General features: G+C 36.5%; 1 protein-coding gene across 3 annotated transcripts in view; it reads right to left on the bottom strand.

Annotated features, from left to right (window-relative positions):
* The window catches only part of WDR41 (WD repeat domain 41), a 97,541-nt gene that overhangs the window by 32,719 nt on the left and 44,537 nt on the right, over positions 1-20,285 (bottom strand). For all 3 annotated transcript variants that reach the window (XR_005211397.1, XM_037801631.1, XM_037801632.1), the window contains exons 6-8: positions 18,448-18,559; positions 17,003-17,065; positions 11,609-11,719 (exon numbers count right to left, since the gene is read on the bottom strand). Coding sequence is in view for 2 of the 3 variants with exons in the window: in XM_037801631.1 (XP_037657559.1) it covers positions 11,609-11,719; positions 17,003-17,065; positions 18,448-18,559 (286 nt within the window). In the remaining variant the exon portion in view is untranslated. The remainder of the gene's footprint in view (positions 1-11,608; positions 11,720-17,002; positions 17,066-18,447; positions 18,560-20,285) is intronic.

A 20,285-nucleotide genomic window follows, 5' to 3' on the forward strand; every position in this document is an offset into this window, starting at 1 on the left:
TGTATAAGTTGAAAAAAGGCAGAAAAGAGAAAGAACACCTGAAGTGCAAGTGCCCGATGTTCTACTGGAACTCTCTTTCCAAGCAACACTCCATGTAGCTCTCCTCCTCACCACTCTCCTCCCACCATCCCATTAGGCCATGGACTCTTTTCTGTACAGGTAAAGTGAAGTTTTTTTAAATTTAATCTAAGTATTTATTAATTTTTAGGTTTATTTCTCATGTAAAGTAATGATATACAACCATATCTTTTTAAATATTGCCTTTAAAATGTGCATTGTCTTTGGTTTGGGAACACTTTAAATTTATTTACATTATTCCTTATGGGAAAAAATTTGTTTGGTACTCATTGTTTTTGGTGCTTGTCTGCCTCCCGGAACCAATTAATGACGAGTACCGAGGTACCACTGTATTCATTATCCACATTTGTGAGAGTTCTATTAATCCTGTCTAAGGTTGCGTTAGGGCTACTTCACTGAAAATGCACTTCCCCTGTAACGTACCAAGACAATAACTGGCCACATCTTTCACTGTTAATGAGAGGGGACAAAGGAGCAGGACTGAGTGTGGAGATAGGGATCGTACAATGTAACACCATAGCAGAAGCTCTGAAATTTGCAGCATGGCAGACCTGTGCCTATGTAAGATTAAATTGTTAGCAAATCATTTTCAAATTTTACCAGACTTCCTGCTCATGTTTGATTCTTAAATATGATTGTGGCTTATTTACTATCTATAGTCTAATTTTACAGTCATGGAATTTAGAAAATAAAAAGTATGGGTAAAGTAGGGAGCTCTAGGATTCAGTTTGTCCTCCAGGGAAGCTAGTAAATAGCCAGGAACTGTCTGAAACAACCATTTGGGGGACTCCAGAGATGAGAAAAACACCATACACCACCCAGGAAGAGCAGAAGGAAGAAACTGATAAACTGCAGTGAAGATCTCTGCACACTGTAGAGGCATGCCTCATATGCCACTCCCTGGCTGGAAGTAGAGGCTCTCTTTCCCAAGAACAGGTGGGAAGGACATGGCTGGGCACCAGTTGTGGCTTTTGAGTAGTGTTCTGGTTTGCTAAAGCTGCCATTATGTAAAATGCCATAAATGGATTGGATTTTATAAAGGGGATTTATTAAGTTTCAAATTTACAGTTTTAAGGCCATAGAAGTGCTTCAACTAAGGCATCAACAAGAGGACAGCTTCACTGAAGAAAGGCTGATGACATCTGGAATACCTCTGTCAGCTGGGAAGAAATGTGGCTGGAGTCTGATGGTCCTTTGCTCCTGGGTTCTGGTTTCAAAATGGCTTTCTCTAAAATGTCTCTGGGCTTCTCTCTCTCTTAGCTTCTCTCTCTTAGCTCCTGTGCATCCTTGCTTGTTCTTCCAGGGTGTTTCTTGCTAAATGTCTGGGGATCCTCTCTTATCTTCTCTGTTGCAAATTCTGGGCTTCATCTCTTAGCTTAGCATCTCCAAGCGTCTTCCTGTTTGCATTTCAAAGCACCTGGGTCTGTGTCGGCCCCTGAGCTCTTGAGGACTCCAGTAATCAAAACCCACCCTGAATGGGCAGGGTCACACCTCCATGGAAATAATCTAATCAAAAGGTCTCACCCACAATTGGGTAGGTCACACCTCCATGAAAACAACCCAATCAGAAGATCCCACCCACAATAAGTCTGCGTCCAACAGAGTGGATGAAAAGAACATAAAGTCTTTCTTGAGGCACACAACAGTCTCAAACCAGCACAAGTAGTGAATTCAGACTGTCAGGTTCTAGCTCCAAGCACAGCAAAAGTCTCAACTTGCCAAGGACAGAAAACAGCCAGCAGTCTCTGTTTCAACCCCAGTCCTGGTAGGGGAGGAACAGGGCTGACTGAAAAACACAGTAACTTCTCAGGATGGTGAAGGACAGGTTACTAAAAGATGGTTCCTTCCTAAGGAAAGGGAGTGGCGGTAGAGACCAGTGCAATTTTCTGCTGTTGATTAGAGATTACAGATGACAGGGTCTGGGACCTAAGCAAGAGTTTCAAACCACCCCAGCCAAAAGCAGCAGGCAGACTCTGTCTCAACAATGCAACCAGCTGGGACAGAGTCGGTTGAGAATTAAAGGCACAATACCACTTAGGTCTTCAGAGAACAGCTGGCTGATAAGTGCCATCTGCTGGGCAGGCCAAGCAAGCACAGTTTAGGGATGCTATCATAAAGAAGACTGCTGTCCTTCCAGGTTTCCTCCCCAGGGCACACTGGAAACAATCTATACCCCCTTCGTGGGTCTCTGGGCCTGTTTTGACTAGGAAAAACTGACTTGGGAAGGACCTCTCCAGTGGACCCTCCTCCCAGAATTAACCCCCCAGGTAAAAGAAGCTAGGCATAACAAAAGGAGTGTTGAAAACATATGGAAGCAAATAAAAAACAAACAGAACAGATCAACATTTCTGGAGGAGGAACTGGGGAAAGGAAGCCTTTTCCTGGGCATGAAACAATTGCACCAATAATACAATCTCTAAAATCATACATTATATCCAGGGAAAGAATCAGAAGAACAAGAGTTAAAAAAAATTCTGATAAGTTAAACAAGAGCTAGTCTAAAGGTCTAAAATAAGTTGAACCAAGTGTCAAAAGAGCTTTAGCACAAAGTCAGTTTTAAAAAAGTCCTTAGCCAAGAGAGAGAAACTGACCTCCAGAGTAAACCCATCAAGAACATCATATGCCTAGACATCAGCAAAAAATAACAAACCATACAAAGAGACAGGAAGATATGGTCCAGTCAATGGAACAAATTAAAACTTCAGATGAGAGACAGGATTTGCAACTACTAATCAATGATGTTCAAACAAATCTCCTAAATCAATTCAAGGAGATGAAGGAAAATATGGCAAAAAAGGATACTAAGAACGCACTGGGTGAGCAAAAAGAAGAATCTGAAAGCATGCCAAAAAAAAAAAAAAAAAAGCAACTTATGGGAGTGAAAGGCACAAAAGAAGAGATAAAATATACACTAGAGAGAATGATGATGTTTATTTAATGACACTGCTGCGTAAGTATTTTTCAAAAGCTCTCTTTGTGTCAATTAACTTTTTTTTAGAAAACAGAGCCTTAAACACTATTTTAACAATTCAAGGATATTGTTCCTTTTTATCTTATATAATTTGTAGTATGCTTCATAGCAATAATTTCAGATTTTAAAAACAGACATCGAATTCTAATTACTGTAAACCGAAACACTTCTAAGAAAACAATGTATTTATCTTATCAAATATTTGCAAACTTACATCTGTTGACATCTGTTCACATCTGTTCTTGTGAGCCACATCATTGTTTTGTCATCAGTGACCTAATCACACATACTTTATTTTCTTGAAAAAAAGTTTTAAGGTACCCTTGATGGCATGCTTTATGATTTCAGAGTCCTAGCTTTCCTGTTAAATGCTTCTATCATTTTCTTTAGTAATGCAATTGTAAAATTTACATGAAAAATAAGTGATTTAAAATACTTAACAGATAGCCATTGTTATGAAAATAAAGCATAAAATCCCTGTAGAATGATTTTATAGGATACAGCAGCACATTTGAACAGACAGATGAAAGGATCAGTGGGCTAGAGGATAGAATATCCAAAAGCTTACAGTCAGAAGAACAGATAGAGAAAAAAATGAAAAAATGGAGCAGGGTCTCGGGGAAATGAGTGACAGCATGGAGCACACAAATACATTCCAGAAGAAGAGAGGGGAAAAGGGGCAGAGAGAAAATTTGGGGAAAAAATGGCTGAAAAATTCCCGACTCTTATGAAAGAAGTAAAGGTACAAGTTCAAGAAGCGCAATGTACTCCAAACAAAATAAATCTTAATGAATGTATTCCAAGTCACATACTAATCAGAATCTCAAATGCCAAAGAAAAACAGATAATTGTGAAAGTAGCAAGAGAAAAGCAATTCATAAAATACAAGGGACATGCAAAAAGACTAAGTCCCAATTTCCCATCAGAAACCATGGAGGTGAGAAGGCAGTGGTATGATATATTTAGGGTACTAACAAAGAAAAACTGCAAGCCAAGAATTCTTTACCAGGCAAAACTGTCCTTCAAAATGAGGGAGAGTTTAAAATATTCACAGATAAACAGAAACTGAGAGAATCTTTTAATAAGAAACCTGCCATACAAGAAACACTAAAGGGGGTACTACAGCAGAAAGGAAAAGCTAGGAGAGAGAGGCTTGGAAGAGAGTGCAGAAATGAAGATTATCAGAAAGGGAAACTAAAAGGGGTAAAAATAAGATGTGCCATATAAAAGCCAAAAGATAAAATGTTTGGAGTAAGTACAGCCTTTATAGTAATAACATTGAATGTTAATGGATTAAACTCCCCAATCAAAAGACACACATTAGCAAAATGGATAAAAAATATGATTCATCTATATGCTATCTGTAAGAGGCTGACCTTAGACCCAAGGATGCTAATAGGTTGAAACTGAAAGGTTGGAAAAAGATATTCCATGCAAACAGTAACATGAAAAGACCTGAAAAAGCTATAATAATATTGGAAAAAATGCAAAACTGTTAAAAAAGACAAAGAAGGATATTACATACTAATAAAAGGGGCAATATACCAAGAAGAAATAATAACCATAATATTTACACAACTTAACATGTTGCCCCAAAATACATGAGATAAACCCTGGGAACACTGAAGAGAGAAATAGACACCTCTACAAGAATATTTGGAGACTTCAATACACCACTCTCATCAATAGACAGAATATCTAGACAGAAGAGCAATAAGGAAACAGAAAACTTGAATAATACTATAAATGAACTAACTAGACCTAACATATAGTTACAGAATACTGCACTCCAAAACAGCAGGATATACATTCGTCTCAAGTGCTCATGGATTATTCCCCAAGATAGACTACATATTGGCCCACAAAACAGGTTGCAATAAATTTAAACCAACTGAAATTATAAAAAGCATCTTCTCTGACAAAATGGAATGAAGTTGGAGATCAGTAACAGGTGGAGAACTGGAAAATTCACAAATATACGAAGATTAAATAACATTCACTTAATCTGTGGGCCAAATAATAAATTGCAAGAGAAATCAGTATATATCTCAAGACAAATGAAAATGAAAGCACAATACATCAAAACTTATAGGATGCAGCAAAGGCAGTGCTGAGAGGGAAATTTATAGCTCTAAAAGAAGATAGAGCTAAAATCAGAGACCTAACTGCACACCTGGAGGAACTAGAAAAAGTACAGCAAACTAACCCCAAAGCAAGCAGAAGGAAAGAATTGACAAAAATTAGAGCAGAAATAAAGGGACTTAAGAAGAAAAAACCAACAGAATAAAACAAAAGTTGGTTCTTTCAGATAATCCATAAAATTAACAAACCCTTAGTTAGACTGACAACGATAAAGAATGAAGATGCAAATAAGTAAAATCAGAAATGAAAGGGTACATTACTACTGACCCCACAGAAATAAAAAGGATCATAAGAGGATACAATGAACAACTATAGGCCAAAAAACTAGACAACTTAGGTAAATGGACAATTTCCTAGAAACACATGAACAACCCCTTCTGACTCTAGAAGAAATAGAAGAGCTCATCAAACCAATCACAAGTAAAGAGATTGAAACAGTCATCAAAAACCTCCCAACAAAGAATAGCCCAGGAACAGTTGGCTTCACAGGTGAATTCTACCAATCATTCCAAGAACAATCAATATCAATCCTGCTCAAACTCTTCCAAAAAATTTAACAGGAAGGAACACTACCTAACTCATTCTATAAAGCCAGTATTACCGTAATACCGAAGTCAGATAAAGATATCACAAAAAAGAAAATAAAGACTAATTTCCCTAACGAATATAGATGAAAAAATCCTCAACAAAACACTAGCAAATTGACTCTAACAACGCATTAAAAGAATTATACATCAAGATCAAGTGGGTCTTCTCCCAGGTATGCAAGGGTAGTTTAACACAAGAAAATCAATTAATGTAATACACTACATTGACAAAAGGAAGGAGAAAAACCACATGATATCTTGATTGATGCAGAAAAAGGGATTTGAAAAATCAAGCACCCTTTCTTGATGAAAACAGTCTGAAAAACAGGAATAGAAGGAAACTTCCTGAACATGATAAAAGGCATATATGAAAAACTCACAGCTAACATTGTACTCAATGGTGAAAGACTGAAAGCTTTCCTTCTAAGATCTTGAATAAGACAAAACTACCCACTCTCACCACTGTTACTCAACTTGGTGCTATAAGTTCTGCCTAGAGCAATTAGGCAAGAAAAACAAATTAAAGGCATCCAAATTGGAAAGAAAGTAGAAAAATTTTCACTATTTGCAGATGATATGATCCTATATTTAGAAAGTCCTGAAAAATCTACAACAAAGCTAACAGACCTAATAAATGAGTTCAGCAAAGTGGTGGGATATAAGACCAATGAGGAAAAATCAGTAGCATTTCTATACACTAGTAATGAGCAATATATGAAGAGGAAATCAAGAAATAAATTCCATTTACAATAGCAACTAAAAGAATCAAATATCTAGGAATACATTTAATGATGGATGTAAGGGACTGATACACAGAAAACTACAAACCATTTCTAAAAGATATCAAAGTAGGCCTAAATAAATAGAAGGATATTCAATGTTTATGGATTGGAAGACTAAATTCATTAAATGTCAGTTCCACCCAAATTTATTTACAGGTTCAATGCATTCTCAATCAAAATACCAACAGCCCACTTTGCAGAAATGGAAAAGCCAATCACCAAATTTATTTGGAAGGACAAGGGGCCACAAATAACCAAAAACATATTGACAAAGTAGAACAAAGTTCATTGAGTCACACTTCCTCACTTTAAAGCATATTACAAAGCTACAGTGATCAAAACAGCATCATACAGACATAAAGATAATATACAGATCAATGGAATCAAATTGACAGTTCAGAAATAGACCCTAACATCTATGGTCACGTGATTTTTGACAAGGCTACCAAATCCACCTAACTGGGACAGAATAGTCTCTTCAACAAATGGTGCTGGGAGAATTGGATATCCATATCCAAAAGAATGAAAGAGGAAACCTACCTTACACCTTATACAAAAATTAACTCAAAGTTGATCAAAGACCTAAATACAAGAGCCAGGACCATAAAACTCCTAGAAGAAAATGTAGAGAAGCATCTTCAAGACCACCTGGTAGGCAGTGGTTTCTTAGACTTTACACCCAAAGCACAAGCAACAAAAGAAGAAATAGATAATGGGACCTCTCCAAAATTAAATACTTTTGCACTTCAAAGAGCTTTGTCAAGAAAGTGAAAAGGAAGCCTACTCAATGGGAGAAAATATTTGGAAACCACATATCCAATCTTGGTTTAATATCCAGAACATATAAATAAGTCTTACAACTCATCAATAAAAAGACAACCAATTTTAAAATGTGCAAAAGTCTTGAAGAGACTTTTCTCTGAAGAGGAAGTACAAATGGCTAAAAAGCACATGAAAAGTTGCTCAACATCACTAGCTACTAGAGAGATGCAAATCAAAACCACAAGATATCATTTAACACCTGCTAGAATGGCCTCTATCAAAAACACAGAAACTACAAGTGTTGAAGAGGATGTGGAACACTTAATCACTGCTAGTGGGAATGTAAAACGATGCAGCCACAGCAGAAGACAATTTGATAGTTCCTCAGGAAGCTAAGTATGGAATTGGCATATGATCCAGCAATCCCTCTACTAGGTATATACTCAGAAGAACTGAAATCAGGGACATGAACAGACTTTTGCACACTGAAGTTGATAGCAGCATTATTCACAATTGCTAAAAGATGTAAACAACTCAAATGTCTGTCAACTGATGAATGGATAAACAAAATGTAGTATACACATATGACGGAGTATTATACAGCTATAAGAAGGAATGAAGTCCTGATGCATGCGACAACATGATCACTGAGGACATTATACTGAGTGAAATAAGTCAGACACAAAAGGACAAATATTTTATGATCTCAGTAATATGAACTAATTAAAATAAGCAAACTCTTGGAGTTAAAATCTAGAGAACAGGTTACCAGGAGATAAAATGAGGGTACAGAATGGGGAGCTGATGCTTAATTTATACAGAATTTTCAAAAAGGCTGATTGTAAAGGTTTGGACATGGATAGAGGTGATGATAGCACATTACTGTGAGTGTAATTAACAGCGCTGAATTACAGGTGTGATTATGGTTGAAAGGGGAAGTTTAGGGTTGTGTATATTACTAGAAGGAAAGTTAAAACATGGGACTCTATAACATAGTGAACCCTGTTGTGGACAATGACTGTGGTTAATTGCACATATAAGAATGTTCCTACATGAACTAGAAGAAATGTATGTCACTATTACAAGGTGTTAATAATGGGATGGTATATGGGAAAAAATATAACTAATGCAAACTATGGACTATAGTTAACAGTAATATTGTAATAGTCTTTCATCAATTTTAATGAAGGTACTATAGGACTGCTAAGTGTCAATAACAGGAGGGTGCAGGCGGTATGGGATTTTTCTTTTTGGAACGAGTTCTCAAATTGACTGTGGTGATGAATGCCCAATTCTGTGATTATACTGAGAGCCAATGACTGTACATTTTGGAGGACTGTATGGTGTATGAATAAAACTTTTCCTTTTTAAAGTACTAGGGTTTTCTGTAACTTTCATTTATAACTTTTATTTTGGCTTTCCATTTTCTTCCCACCCTTAAGAAGCTGGCAAAGAAAAAACACTGAAGAAAGCTGTTCCAGTTTGCTAAAGCTACCGGAATGCAAAATACCAGAAATGGATTGCCTTTTATAAAGGGGATTTATTAGATTACAAATTTACAGTTCTAAGGCCTAAAAGTGTTCAAATTAAGACATCAACAAGAGGATACCTTCACTGAGGAAAGGCTGATGGCATCCAAAACACCTCTGTTAGTTGAGAAGGCTGGCATCTCTGGTCCTTTGCTCCCAGGTTGCATTCCTTTCAGCTTCTGATTCCAGTGGCCTTCTCTTTAAGCATCTGTGGGTTCTCATTTCCTCTTCCAGGGCAAACTCCGGGCTTCATCTCTTAGCTTAGCATCCCCAAACATCTGGTTTCAATGGCTGTCTCTAAAATGTCTCTGGGCACTTTCTAAGTGTCTCTCTTAGCTTTTCCTGGGGGCAAACACTGGATTATATATCTTAGCTTCCCTCCAAACTGTCTCTCTCAGTTTCTCCAAATGTCTGGATCTGTGTCGGCCCCTGAGCTCTCTTAAGGACTCCGGTAAACTAATCAAGACACACCTTGAATGGATGGGGCCACACCTCCATGAAAATAATCTAATCAAAAGGTCTCACCCACAGTTGGGTGGGTCACATCTCCATGGAAACAACATAATCAAAAGATCCCACCCATAATAAGTCTGCCTCCACAAGACTGCATTAACGAACATAGTCTTTCCTGGGGTACGTAACAGTTTCAAACTGGCACAAATGCTTTCTTCATTAAATTATTACAAGCTTCTATGAATACCACATAGCAAAAACACCATGAAGTTAAGGCTACCTTAGTAACATCCCATCACCTTCTCTTAAGTAATTATGCTAGTTCAGGAGTAAAGCGTTTCACAGCTAAAACAAGACAACTAAGTATGACCAGTGTGACAAGCCAAAATATTGTTGTGCTTTTTTCAGCAGTTTCAGGAACTTGGGACTTATGGCTCAGTATCACCAAGGAGGCTTCAGAGGGCCCCAAATAGGAACTTGCCTCCTATGCTGCCATCCATGGCTGGAGAAAAAAAGGGGTGATCCCAACCACTGGTGACATATCACCACAGACAATCTAGCCCTTAGAAAGACTTGTAGCTGGGCTTTACAAGAAGGTGGCTGGCTATTAGGGAGGACAATTTTGGGGCTGAGAGGGATATTGTTACTGATGTATCTGAAAATATGACTGAATGACACAGAAAAGGAGACTACACTTCATGCTATTTGACCCCTCTTTCCCCTTGCATCCTGTTAATACAAGTGTGCTGGTTTGAATCTATTATGTCCTCCACAAAAGCCATGTTCTTTAATGCAATCTCTTGGGGGCAGACTTATGAGCCTTTAGTGGAACCTTTTGATTGAGTGTTTCCATGGAGATGTGACTCATCCAACTGTGGGTGAGACCTCTGATGAAATTACTTCCATGGAGGTGTGGCTTCCCCATTCAGGGTGGGTCTTGATTAGCTCACCGGAGTATTTAAGAGAGCTAAGAACCGACACAGATGCTGACACTTAGAGATGGCTAGAGATTCAGACAGAAGGATGTTTGGAGATGCTAAGCTAAGAGATGAAGCCCAGAGTTTGCTTCAGAGAAGCTAAGAGAGGATCCCTAGATGCTTAGAGACAAATGCCCTGGGAGAAAGAAACGAGGATGCACAGGAGCTGAGAGAGAAGAGCCCAGAGACATTTTGGAGAAAGCCATTTTGAAACGCAACCCAGGAGCAAAGGACCAGCAGATACCAGCCACGTGCCTTTCCAGCTAATGGAGGTATTCTGGATGTCATCGGCTTTTCCTCAGTGAAAGTTCCTCTTGTGATACCTTAGTTTGGACACTTTTATGGCCTTAGAACTGTAAATTTGTAACCTAATAAATCCCCTTTGTAAAAGCCAATCCATTTTTGGTATTTTGCATAACAGCAGCATTAGCAAACCAGAATAACAAGCATTGCTCAAAAAGAGGCAACCCAGGCTCTGATCACCCAACTACATCATATTCACAGCATCCTTTTAGGACTCTTCTTGCAATCTCCTCCAAACTACTATCAAACTAAAGCCCAGGGGTCCTTTCATCTGACCTTGGTACACAGATCACTCAGCAAAGCTATGATATAAGCTGTCACTTCTTTGCAGGTGATCAGCTGAGTACCAAATTTTTGTGGTTTGTGATCTTTTCTTGCCATCTGATATCAGATTTAGCTCAGAGGAGATAACCAATTAAAATAAATTATGAAGCCAACTGTGGTGTTTGGCAATTGAACCTGCAACCATGAAGAAGGGAAGACATGACCCATTTTCTGCAGACCTATACTTTAGTTTGGTGCTTTTCTCTGAGAACCTTTATCATGATTACAACTGGCTTGAATTCTCATTTTATTGTAAGTGTATAACTTGCTATGTGATTACTGTACTACGTGGCTGGCAAGAGAAAAGGGTATAATACTTCAAAAATTCTCTACAAAAGAGGAGCAAGCCATAAACATTTTCTAGAAAAGACTGAAATGCTACTAAGCATTAGTATTCACAGCCCACAACATCATCCAACAGCTAGCAAGAAGCACCTGAGAAATTATGCTCTCCTCTATTCTTTCCTCTCCCCCATTTTATTCTTCAACTTGTACCTAAATCTTAGACCTACCAATCTATAAACTTGCTTAATTACAATGGCTTAAACATCAGACTTAAAAGAAAATGCCAACCTCTATGAATCTAAAGTATTATTTTTAATGACAGTAATTCTATTCCTGGAGCAAAACAAGACTGGAGTTCACAACCTGTGCAGAGGTACAACATTTTAAGATATAAAAATGTGAATAATGAGCTTACCATTGATGTTTATCAATGAAAGAATATTATCCTGATGATCATAGAGGTGCTTAACTTCAAGAATATCCCATTCTAGTGATCCTTTTGTGGGTGCTATCAACCTAAAAATTACTAAATGCAAAGAAAGATATAATTTTATTAAAATATTCCAAAAAGACAAAATACTATTTCTGCTCAAAAAGCAAACATTTCATTAATAGAAAAATACCTACAATATTGAAAACCCAGCTCCAAAAAAAAGCCGTATTCATACTCCTATAAAATATTTCTATCAAATGCTTGAGATATTTGAAATACTCTACTAAAACCCCAAGTGTGTCCTTAGAATTTTCTTACTTTATTGACACTTCCAAATCCACTGCCAACCATTGAAGCCCTCATCCTCTTTAGGGCTTCAATCCAAGTCCAGCTAGCCTCACTCCCTCCTTAGATAGTAACTGGCCCACATCCCTGAATCATCTCCACCATCAGCTTTCTCTACTCATATTCCCAGGCCAGTAAGCACTGCTACAAAATAAGCTACAAATTCATCCTTAATATCATGTCAGTGAAGACTTCAGCAGCTTCTTTTTTAAAAAATAATCTTTTCTTGATACCTAGACATCACTAGTAAATTATAAATTCTCAGAGAGAGAATATGCCCTGTAAATTTTATATGCCATTCAGTTCTTCACGGACTATATCCAATATTTGATGTGTGGCTAGGCTAATTATCTGAATTTAACAAATACAGTTTTACTTAAATTAATATTAAATCCTAACTTTAATCAACCCAGAAAACACAAAATCAAATCAACTAAAGTGATTCTATCAACAAATATTTACTAAGCATCTACCGCATTCCAGGATCTTAGACATAAAATGTGAATAATGCCCAGTCACTGCTCTGTAATGCTCACAGTCTAGAATGGGAGTGAGACTTATAAACAGGCTTATAATAAATGTATTAACAAATATGTCACTGTATCAAGTGCTGTGGATGCTCAAAGATTATTCTAACATCTGAGCAGTACAGAAATCTCAAAGATCCTTACCTAATTTTGGCTAATTATTAAAGTTTCTCTTCTTTCTCACATTCTTATCTGGAAGGAATTCACCCATGCTTCTGTCTGTATGATTGAACAATATTTTATCAACTAACAAATCTCCAGAAAGGTTATTTAGTCCTGACAGCCATTCATGTTCAAACTGTGGCTTTCAAAAGAAGAAGATCTTTTAGTTAATACAAAAAGGAATTTTTACAGGTATCTAAGTGGTGTGAAAATTCTGGTTTAGTTGAAATACTACCAAATGATATTGTGATTTGGGTTTTGGAATAACAAGCAATATATTGTTTAATCAAACCAACAGAGATAATAATATGAAATACTGACAGGAAAAAGAAATAAATCTAAAATTACAGAAGATACTGTGAACCTGTTTAGTAAGAACATATATATGAACTCTATAGACAAGTATTCACAAGGTCACTTACGTAAAACTTCAAGGAAACAAAGCAAATGTGAATCAGATAAGAGTACAAAAGAGTCGATTCGAGGAAAGGGTTAAGAAAAAAACCCCTGGCCTTCTGAACCAGGATGAAGTCTCAGAGCTGACAGCCTTCCTTGGCTAGTAGAGCCTCAAAGTCACTATAGCTAGTGAACACAGAAATTATTTTTCCTGCTGAAAGGAATCATCACATAGGAAAAGAAAAATTGCTATGGGACATTTAAAACCAAGGACCACAAGCAGAACCTTGGTCTTAAAAACAAAAGATACTCCATTCCATTTACAGTAGTTAAATTAATTTCTTTACAAGGAAAACTGGCACTATATAATTATTTGTTGATAAAACTAAGCAAAATGCAGAACCCCACTTTTAAGAATGGCATGCATTTTTCATAAATTATTTTTTGAATAAAACCAACTTTCATTTCTTTTATTTTTTAGATGACAGTCTAACTTCTGCTGAGGCAACTGGCCTTGCTTTTATTACTATTTCAATGAATTCACTAATTTATTCATTCATTCAGTAAAAATCTATGATCTATAACATAAAGAAGAGTAAGACCTCAAAATTAAAAGCTTCTGTACCTCAAAGGAATTTGTCAAAAAAGAGAAGAGGCAGCCAACTCAATGGGAAAAAATATTTGGAAACCATGTATCTGACAAAAGACTGATATCGTGCATATATAAAGAAATTCTCCAACTCAACAACAATAGTACAGATAGCCCAATTACAAAATGGGCAAAAGATATGAAAGACATTTCACTGAAGAAGAAATACAAATGGCTAAAAAACACATGAAAAAAATGTCCATTTTCACTAGCTATTAGAGAGATGCAAATTAAGACCACAATGAGATATCATCTCACACCAATTAGAATGACTGCCATTAAGCAAACAGGAAGCTACAAATGCTGGAGAGGATGTGGAGAAATTGGAACTCTTATTCATTGCTGGTGGGACTGTATAATGGTACAGCCACTTGGAAGACAGTCTGGAGGTTCCTTAGAAAACTTGATATTGAGTTACCCTTCCATCCAGCAATTTCATTTCTCGGTATATACCCAGATCTGAAAGCAGTGAAATGAACAGATATCTGCACACTGATGTTCATATTGGCATTACTCACAATTGCCAAGAAACAGAAACAATCCAAGTGCCCTTCAAATATGAGTGGATAAACAAAATGTGGTATATATGTACACAAGATGGAATACTACGCTGCAGTAAGAAGGAACGAGGTCATGAAACATGACAACATGGATGAACCCTGAAGACATAATACTGAGTGAAATAAGCCAGACACAAAAAGAGAGATATTGTATGTTACCACTAATGTGAACTCTGTGAAAAATGTAAAATAAATGGTTTACATTGTATAATGTAGGGGAAATAGAGATAGACAGCAACTAGTGAAGGGGGAACGATAATCTAAACAAAACAGATAAGCCATTGAGGGTAATCTCAATGTTACAGGAATGCTCAGGAGTGATTATGGTTTGCAAACTTTCTTGGGTATGGTAGGATCACGTTGGAAGCAATGTAATTATTTTAGGCTATTTGTTTTTCTTATTCCTTTGTCTTGTTAGGATTTGTTAATTTTCTTGGGGTATGATAGGGACATGTTGGAACAATACAGTTTATTTTAGGTTGTTTTTCTTATTCCTTTGTTTTGTTTTGTTTGAAATTTTTTAAATTTTTTGATAACGTTAAAAAAGCTATTGCACTGAAAAATCAGCTTCAATGTAGTTATTTTAGGTTATTTGGTTTTTCTTATGCCTTTGTTTGATTATGCTTTGTTAATTTTCTTGGGGTATGGTAGGAACATGTTGGAAGCAATGTAGTTATTTTAGATTATTTGTTTTTCTTATTCCTTTGTTTGGATATGGTTTATTAATTTTCTTGGGGTGTGTCAGGAATATGTTGGAAGCAAAGTAGTTATTTTAGGTTATTTGTTTTTCTTAATCTTTTGCTTTGTTTTATTTGAAATGTTGTGGGTTTTTTGGTTTTAATTTTTCGTTAAAGTTAAAAATTTTTAATTATTGTAAAAAAAAAAAACAAGATGAATAAGAAAGTTAAATTCACCAAGGAGCTCACATTCTGAAGAGGGAGCAGGGAGGGAAAAAACAGTAAAAAATTATTTTTTTAAAGTAGTAAGTATAATGATAGATACATGTACAGGGTATTACGAGAGCATGGAGGAAAAACTTCTGGGAGGGAAGGTTTCAGGTAAGCAAGCCTTCTTCCTTCATGGAGAATGTGATATCTAAGCTGAATTCTTAAAGGATAAGTAGGAATTAGCCAGATCAAAGAGGACAATGAGGAGGAGGATGCCCCAGAAACAGGGAACTGCATAAATGATGGCATAGAGGTGAGAAATACCTCAGGCGGAGGAATCTCAAACAATCAGTGTCAATGAAGTCAGCCTTATGACATTCAGAGAGGCATAAAAGAAGGCCCTTATTTGAAATGTTAAAAAGTCTAGATTTTATCCTGTAGACCACTGGTGTTCTTACACTGGTCTTCTATGGCAATTGTTTCATACATCTGGAACAAAAATTTAAAAAAAAGGGGGGGTGGGGCATATATGTTTTTTATAAAACTAAATACATTCCATTTAAACTCTTTTTCTCTGTTCTGAGATTAAATTCTTCACACTCATTTGTTGTTAAAATGTCTTTTTCTTACAAAATAAGGGTGGTGATAGATGGTAATTGGTGGTCTTTTAAATGTTTTTACTTAGCAAAATAAAAATATGGCAACACTAGTGATCTCCAAAAGTTTGTAGTTTTGTACCAGTTAGAGAGTTGTAGGTCTAGGGCCCAATGATCTATGTTTTAACAAGTCCTTCAGGTGATCTTAAGGCACACTAAAGTTTGAGAACCACCAAATTAGAGTAAAACCAGCAAAACACAAAGTGACTGATTAGCTGCAAGAAGAGGAAGGTAGGGAAAAAGCTAGGTTCCTTCCAGCTGCAATGGAGAACACAGAAAAACTGAACTTCAATGAAGGAAAAAGAAAAAACTAAACACAATATTATATATTTAGAAACTACTTTATGAAAAGAAAAGATAAGCACAGGGCCTAGAAAATTACTTTTCAGAAATGTTTACATAGGAAAAGGTTAATGGAAGAAAGAGAAACCTGACTGCTATCAGTGGAGGCTGTAGGTAGCAGTTAGCAAACAGTGAGCAATTATCTCATGTCACACAGGCACTTCTGAACTGATGATCAGAGCAAATTTCAGGGCTGATCACTGAAGACGTAGTTGAAGCAATATCCACCACCCTCTGAGAAATATTAGAAAAATTCTTCAAGAAAAAAGAAGCTTTTATAAAGCATGCTTCTTCTTGCTCTTCTCACCCAAATTCCACTCATAAGGCAGCAGGCACAAATGGCTTTCTCCAGAACTTAGCTATCTTACTCCTCTGAGGAAAATGCACAAACCTTCCCTAAGAAAATGGGCCCCATCCTGGCTTCTTGAGGCAAAAACTTCCCAGCTTCTGCTTAAGTGAATTCCCAAAATACCCCTCCCCAAGTTTTTAGTTACCAGAATGTTTATAGTTGTTTTATGTGGATAAAATTTTTCCTAAATGTTTGATTATGGATCAGCAAGGGAAAGAATTGTGAGGTATAAATGGCCCTCTCTAGCATCAGAAGAATGGGGTCACATATTTAGCACTCATCAGCTTGTCCCCTTGAGTATGGAAGACCAAGTGTAGTACAAAAACTGATCTAGTATCTTGAAAATGTTTCAGTCTCCCTATTACTTCAACAATCTCAACAGGCCAAGACTAGGGTAGGAGCAGATAGATGTCCCTTAAATAGAAGACTAATTACTCTTTCCAACATGTTATACAAGACTAGCTCAACTTTTTTTTTTTTAAAGAAAAAAAAATCATACTCACTCAGTTCTTTGCCAACTGCCGCTACAACACAGTTCCTGGGTATTTCAATGACAGCACTGACACCTTCAAAAAGACATAAAGCAAAGCTCAAATTATTTTCTTCACAGATTACATGAAAAACAAAAATATTCTTAAGTTTTATGTCAGTTATTTCCCATAAAGGGAGTGGTAACAATAAAGCACACACAATTTGTAAGTGCTACATACACACTTCCTTGCTTGCTTACACATGGAAAATGATTTTGTGAAAACTATGATTCTGAGACCTTTGGAAGACACCGATTTATTAAAGGTAGGGTATGCTCTTTTTACATTTTTACCATTGTGGTGAAATGGTATACTCTGTGATTCAAATTTATTTACCAGGGATCCCGTAAAATAATTACATCACCCATTTACACTTGCTCAAATGAGACATACAGTCTCTGGCTATAAAAATATAAATTGAAGAAGACATTGAGTTAGCCAACAGTTGACACTTAGGAAAATGGCCTTCAAATAGCATGTTTATGATCAAATGATTATATTAATAAAATTTATTACTGAAATAATCAGAGTCAGTATTACACATTTCACTTAGTATACAGTTCCGAGTATCTTTTTATAGCTGAATCATGAAATGACTTTAGCCATAACTTCTGTAAGACACTACAAATATGACTTTTGTCAGCAAGAATTAAAGAGTAATATATTTAGATTCAGAATTACCAGTTGTGTTGGCAAAAAAACACCTATTTATTGAAGTCAATTTTTCCATTATTATGTATATGTCATTTATATATATGGAATTTATAATATATATACAAATTCAGAAAATATTCTATTAAATTGCTGTCCTTCATATATCAAAAGATAAGCACTGATGTGATTGGGGTAGTATTTCCTGCCAAATTTATTTCTCCAAATTGGTTTGCTTCAGCAGTGTTTTTGTAAGTATTTTCCCATGGTGGTGAAGGAAGAGAAGGTGGAGAGGTAGAGGTAGTAAGCTTGCAAACATATGAACTTCTTACTAAAATCAATTGTAAAATGAAGTCATACTCAGGATCCATTCAAAAGTCCAATAAACCTACAATGAAAGAGGATGTGCTACTGTAAAGTTATAAAGGTCTGCTTCCAAGTATCCACATGCTCAATAAGCTCAGTTTAGGAACATGGACCAAGAGCATATATAAAAGTTTTTCCTGACTACTTTTGAGAAATTTTGTGAGAAAGGAAGAGGAAGCCAAAAGGAAAGGAGTCTCTTCTCTAATTCGGGATGGAAATATATTTTATACAACCCTTAATCTTAACTGAAGAAATTTGGCTATAACTTATCTTCAGAACTGAAAAATAAAAATCCCCTATACTGATCATTGTATAAATGGAAAACGTCTTTAAAGGTCCACCATGTCTTTTACAATCAGTCAATTATGGTTCACAATTACCTGGATTCGTTTTTTTTTTACCTGTATCAGAAAGGTGACTAGTCTTACACAGCAGATCTAATTCTTGGTTCCAAACACACAGGTCATTCCCACCAGAAATCCAAACATCTAGTCTCTGAAGAACAGTTAAACACTGCAAAATTGATTTGAAATGTTTATTAGTTTAGGAACTCAAGCACTGTTGAGTGGTTTTTAAATATGTCCATAGATTCTTTGATACCTCTCCCTTCAAGAAGTGGAGCTTGAACATGGTCTCCTAACCTCGAATATGGTCTCTACTAAGTGACTGATTTCTAACTAACAGAATGTAGTAGAAGGGATGTTGTGTGACTCTGAAGACTAGGTCATAAAAAACAGTGTGGCTTCTTCCTTGCTCCTTCTTGGATAACTCACTCTATGATGAAGACATTCAAGCAGTCCTACTGTCCACATGGGAAGGAACTGAGACCTCTGAACAACCAGGACTAACTTGTCAAGCATGTAAATGAGTCCCCTGGGAAGCAGATCCTCCAATGCTTTCACACAGCAACCTCACAAGAGAACCGAGCCAAAACCACTCAGCTAAGCCATCTCAGGCTCTGGACCACAAACACTGTAAAATAATAAATGTTTATAATTTTAAGCCACTATGTTTTGAGATAATTTTTTACTTAGTAGTTGATAATATGCAGTACTTAGTTTCCTTTTTTTAAGTACAATTTTATTGATATATTCACATACCAATCATCCATGGTGTAAAATAAACTGTTCACAGTACCATTATATAGCTGTGCATTCATTGCCACAATTTTTGAACATTCTCATTACCGCACACAAAAAAGAATAAGAATAAAAGTTAAAGTGAAAAAGAACATCCAAAACATCCCATACTCCTCATCCCTCCCTATTATTCATTTACTTTCTGTCCTCATTTTTCTATTCATCTGTCCATACACTGGATAAAGGGAGTGGGAGCCCCAAAATTTTCACAATCACGTGGTCATACAGTGTAAGCTATATAGTTATATAATCATCTTAAAGAATGCAGGCTACTGGGTTGCAGTTCAACTGTTTCATGTATTTCCTTCTAGCTACTCCAATACACTAATTAAAAAGTGATACCTAAGTAATACATAAGAATAACCTCCAGAATGATCTCTTGACTCTATTTGAGATCTCTCAGCCACTGAAATCCTATTTTGTTTCATTTCTCTTCCCCATTTTGGTCCAAGAAGGCTTTTTCAATTCCACAATGGCAAGGCCACGTTCATTCCTGTAAGTCATGTCCCATGTTGCCAAGGAGATATAAACCCCTGGGAGACCCACATGAGGGGGAGGGCAGTGAGTTTACGTGCAGAGTTGGCTTAGAGAGAGAAGCCACATCTGAGAAACAAAAGAGGTTCTCTGAGCATGACTCTTAGACACAATTTTAAGTAGGCTTAGCTTCTCCTCTGCAGTAACAAACTTCATAAGGGCAAGCCCCAAGATCAAGGGCTCAGCCTTCTAAATTGGTAGTCCCCAATGCTTGTGAGAACATCATTAATTCCCCAGGTGGGGACATTTAATATATCCATATTTTCCCCTAGTCCCTCAAGGGGGCTTTGCAAATACATTTTTATTCTCTGCCCAAATTACTCTGGATGTATTGAGGCTTCACACTAACCTGTACAAGCCAACCAGATTTCACTCAGTATTCAACATTCCATGCAACTATGTTCTTTGAATAAACTGACCATACCAGTTAAATTATATAGTCCGTTACAAAAAAATATAGATTTTGCACCTGTTCCGGTTTGCTAATGTTGCTGGAATGCAAAACACCAGAAATGGATTGGCTTTTATAAAAGGGGATTTATTTGGTTACACAGTTACAGTCTTAA

The sequence above is a fragment of the Choloepus didactylus genome, chromosome 13 (genome assembly GCF_015220235.1).
Source record: "Choloepus didactylus isolate mChoDid1 chromosome 13, mChoDid1.pri, whole genome shotgun sequence".
Classification (NCBI taxonomy): Eukaryota; Metazoa; Chordata; class Mammalia; order Pilosa; family Megalonychidae; genus Choloepus; species Choloepus didactylus.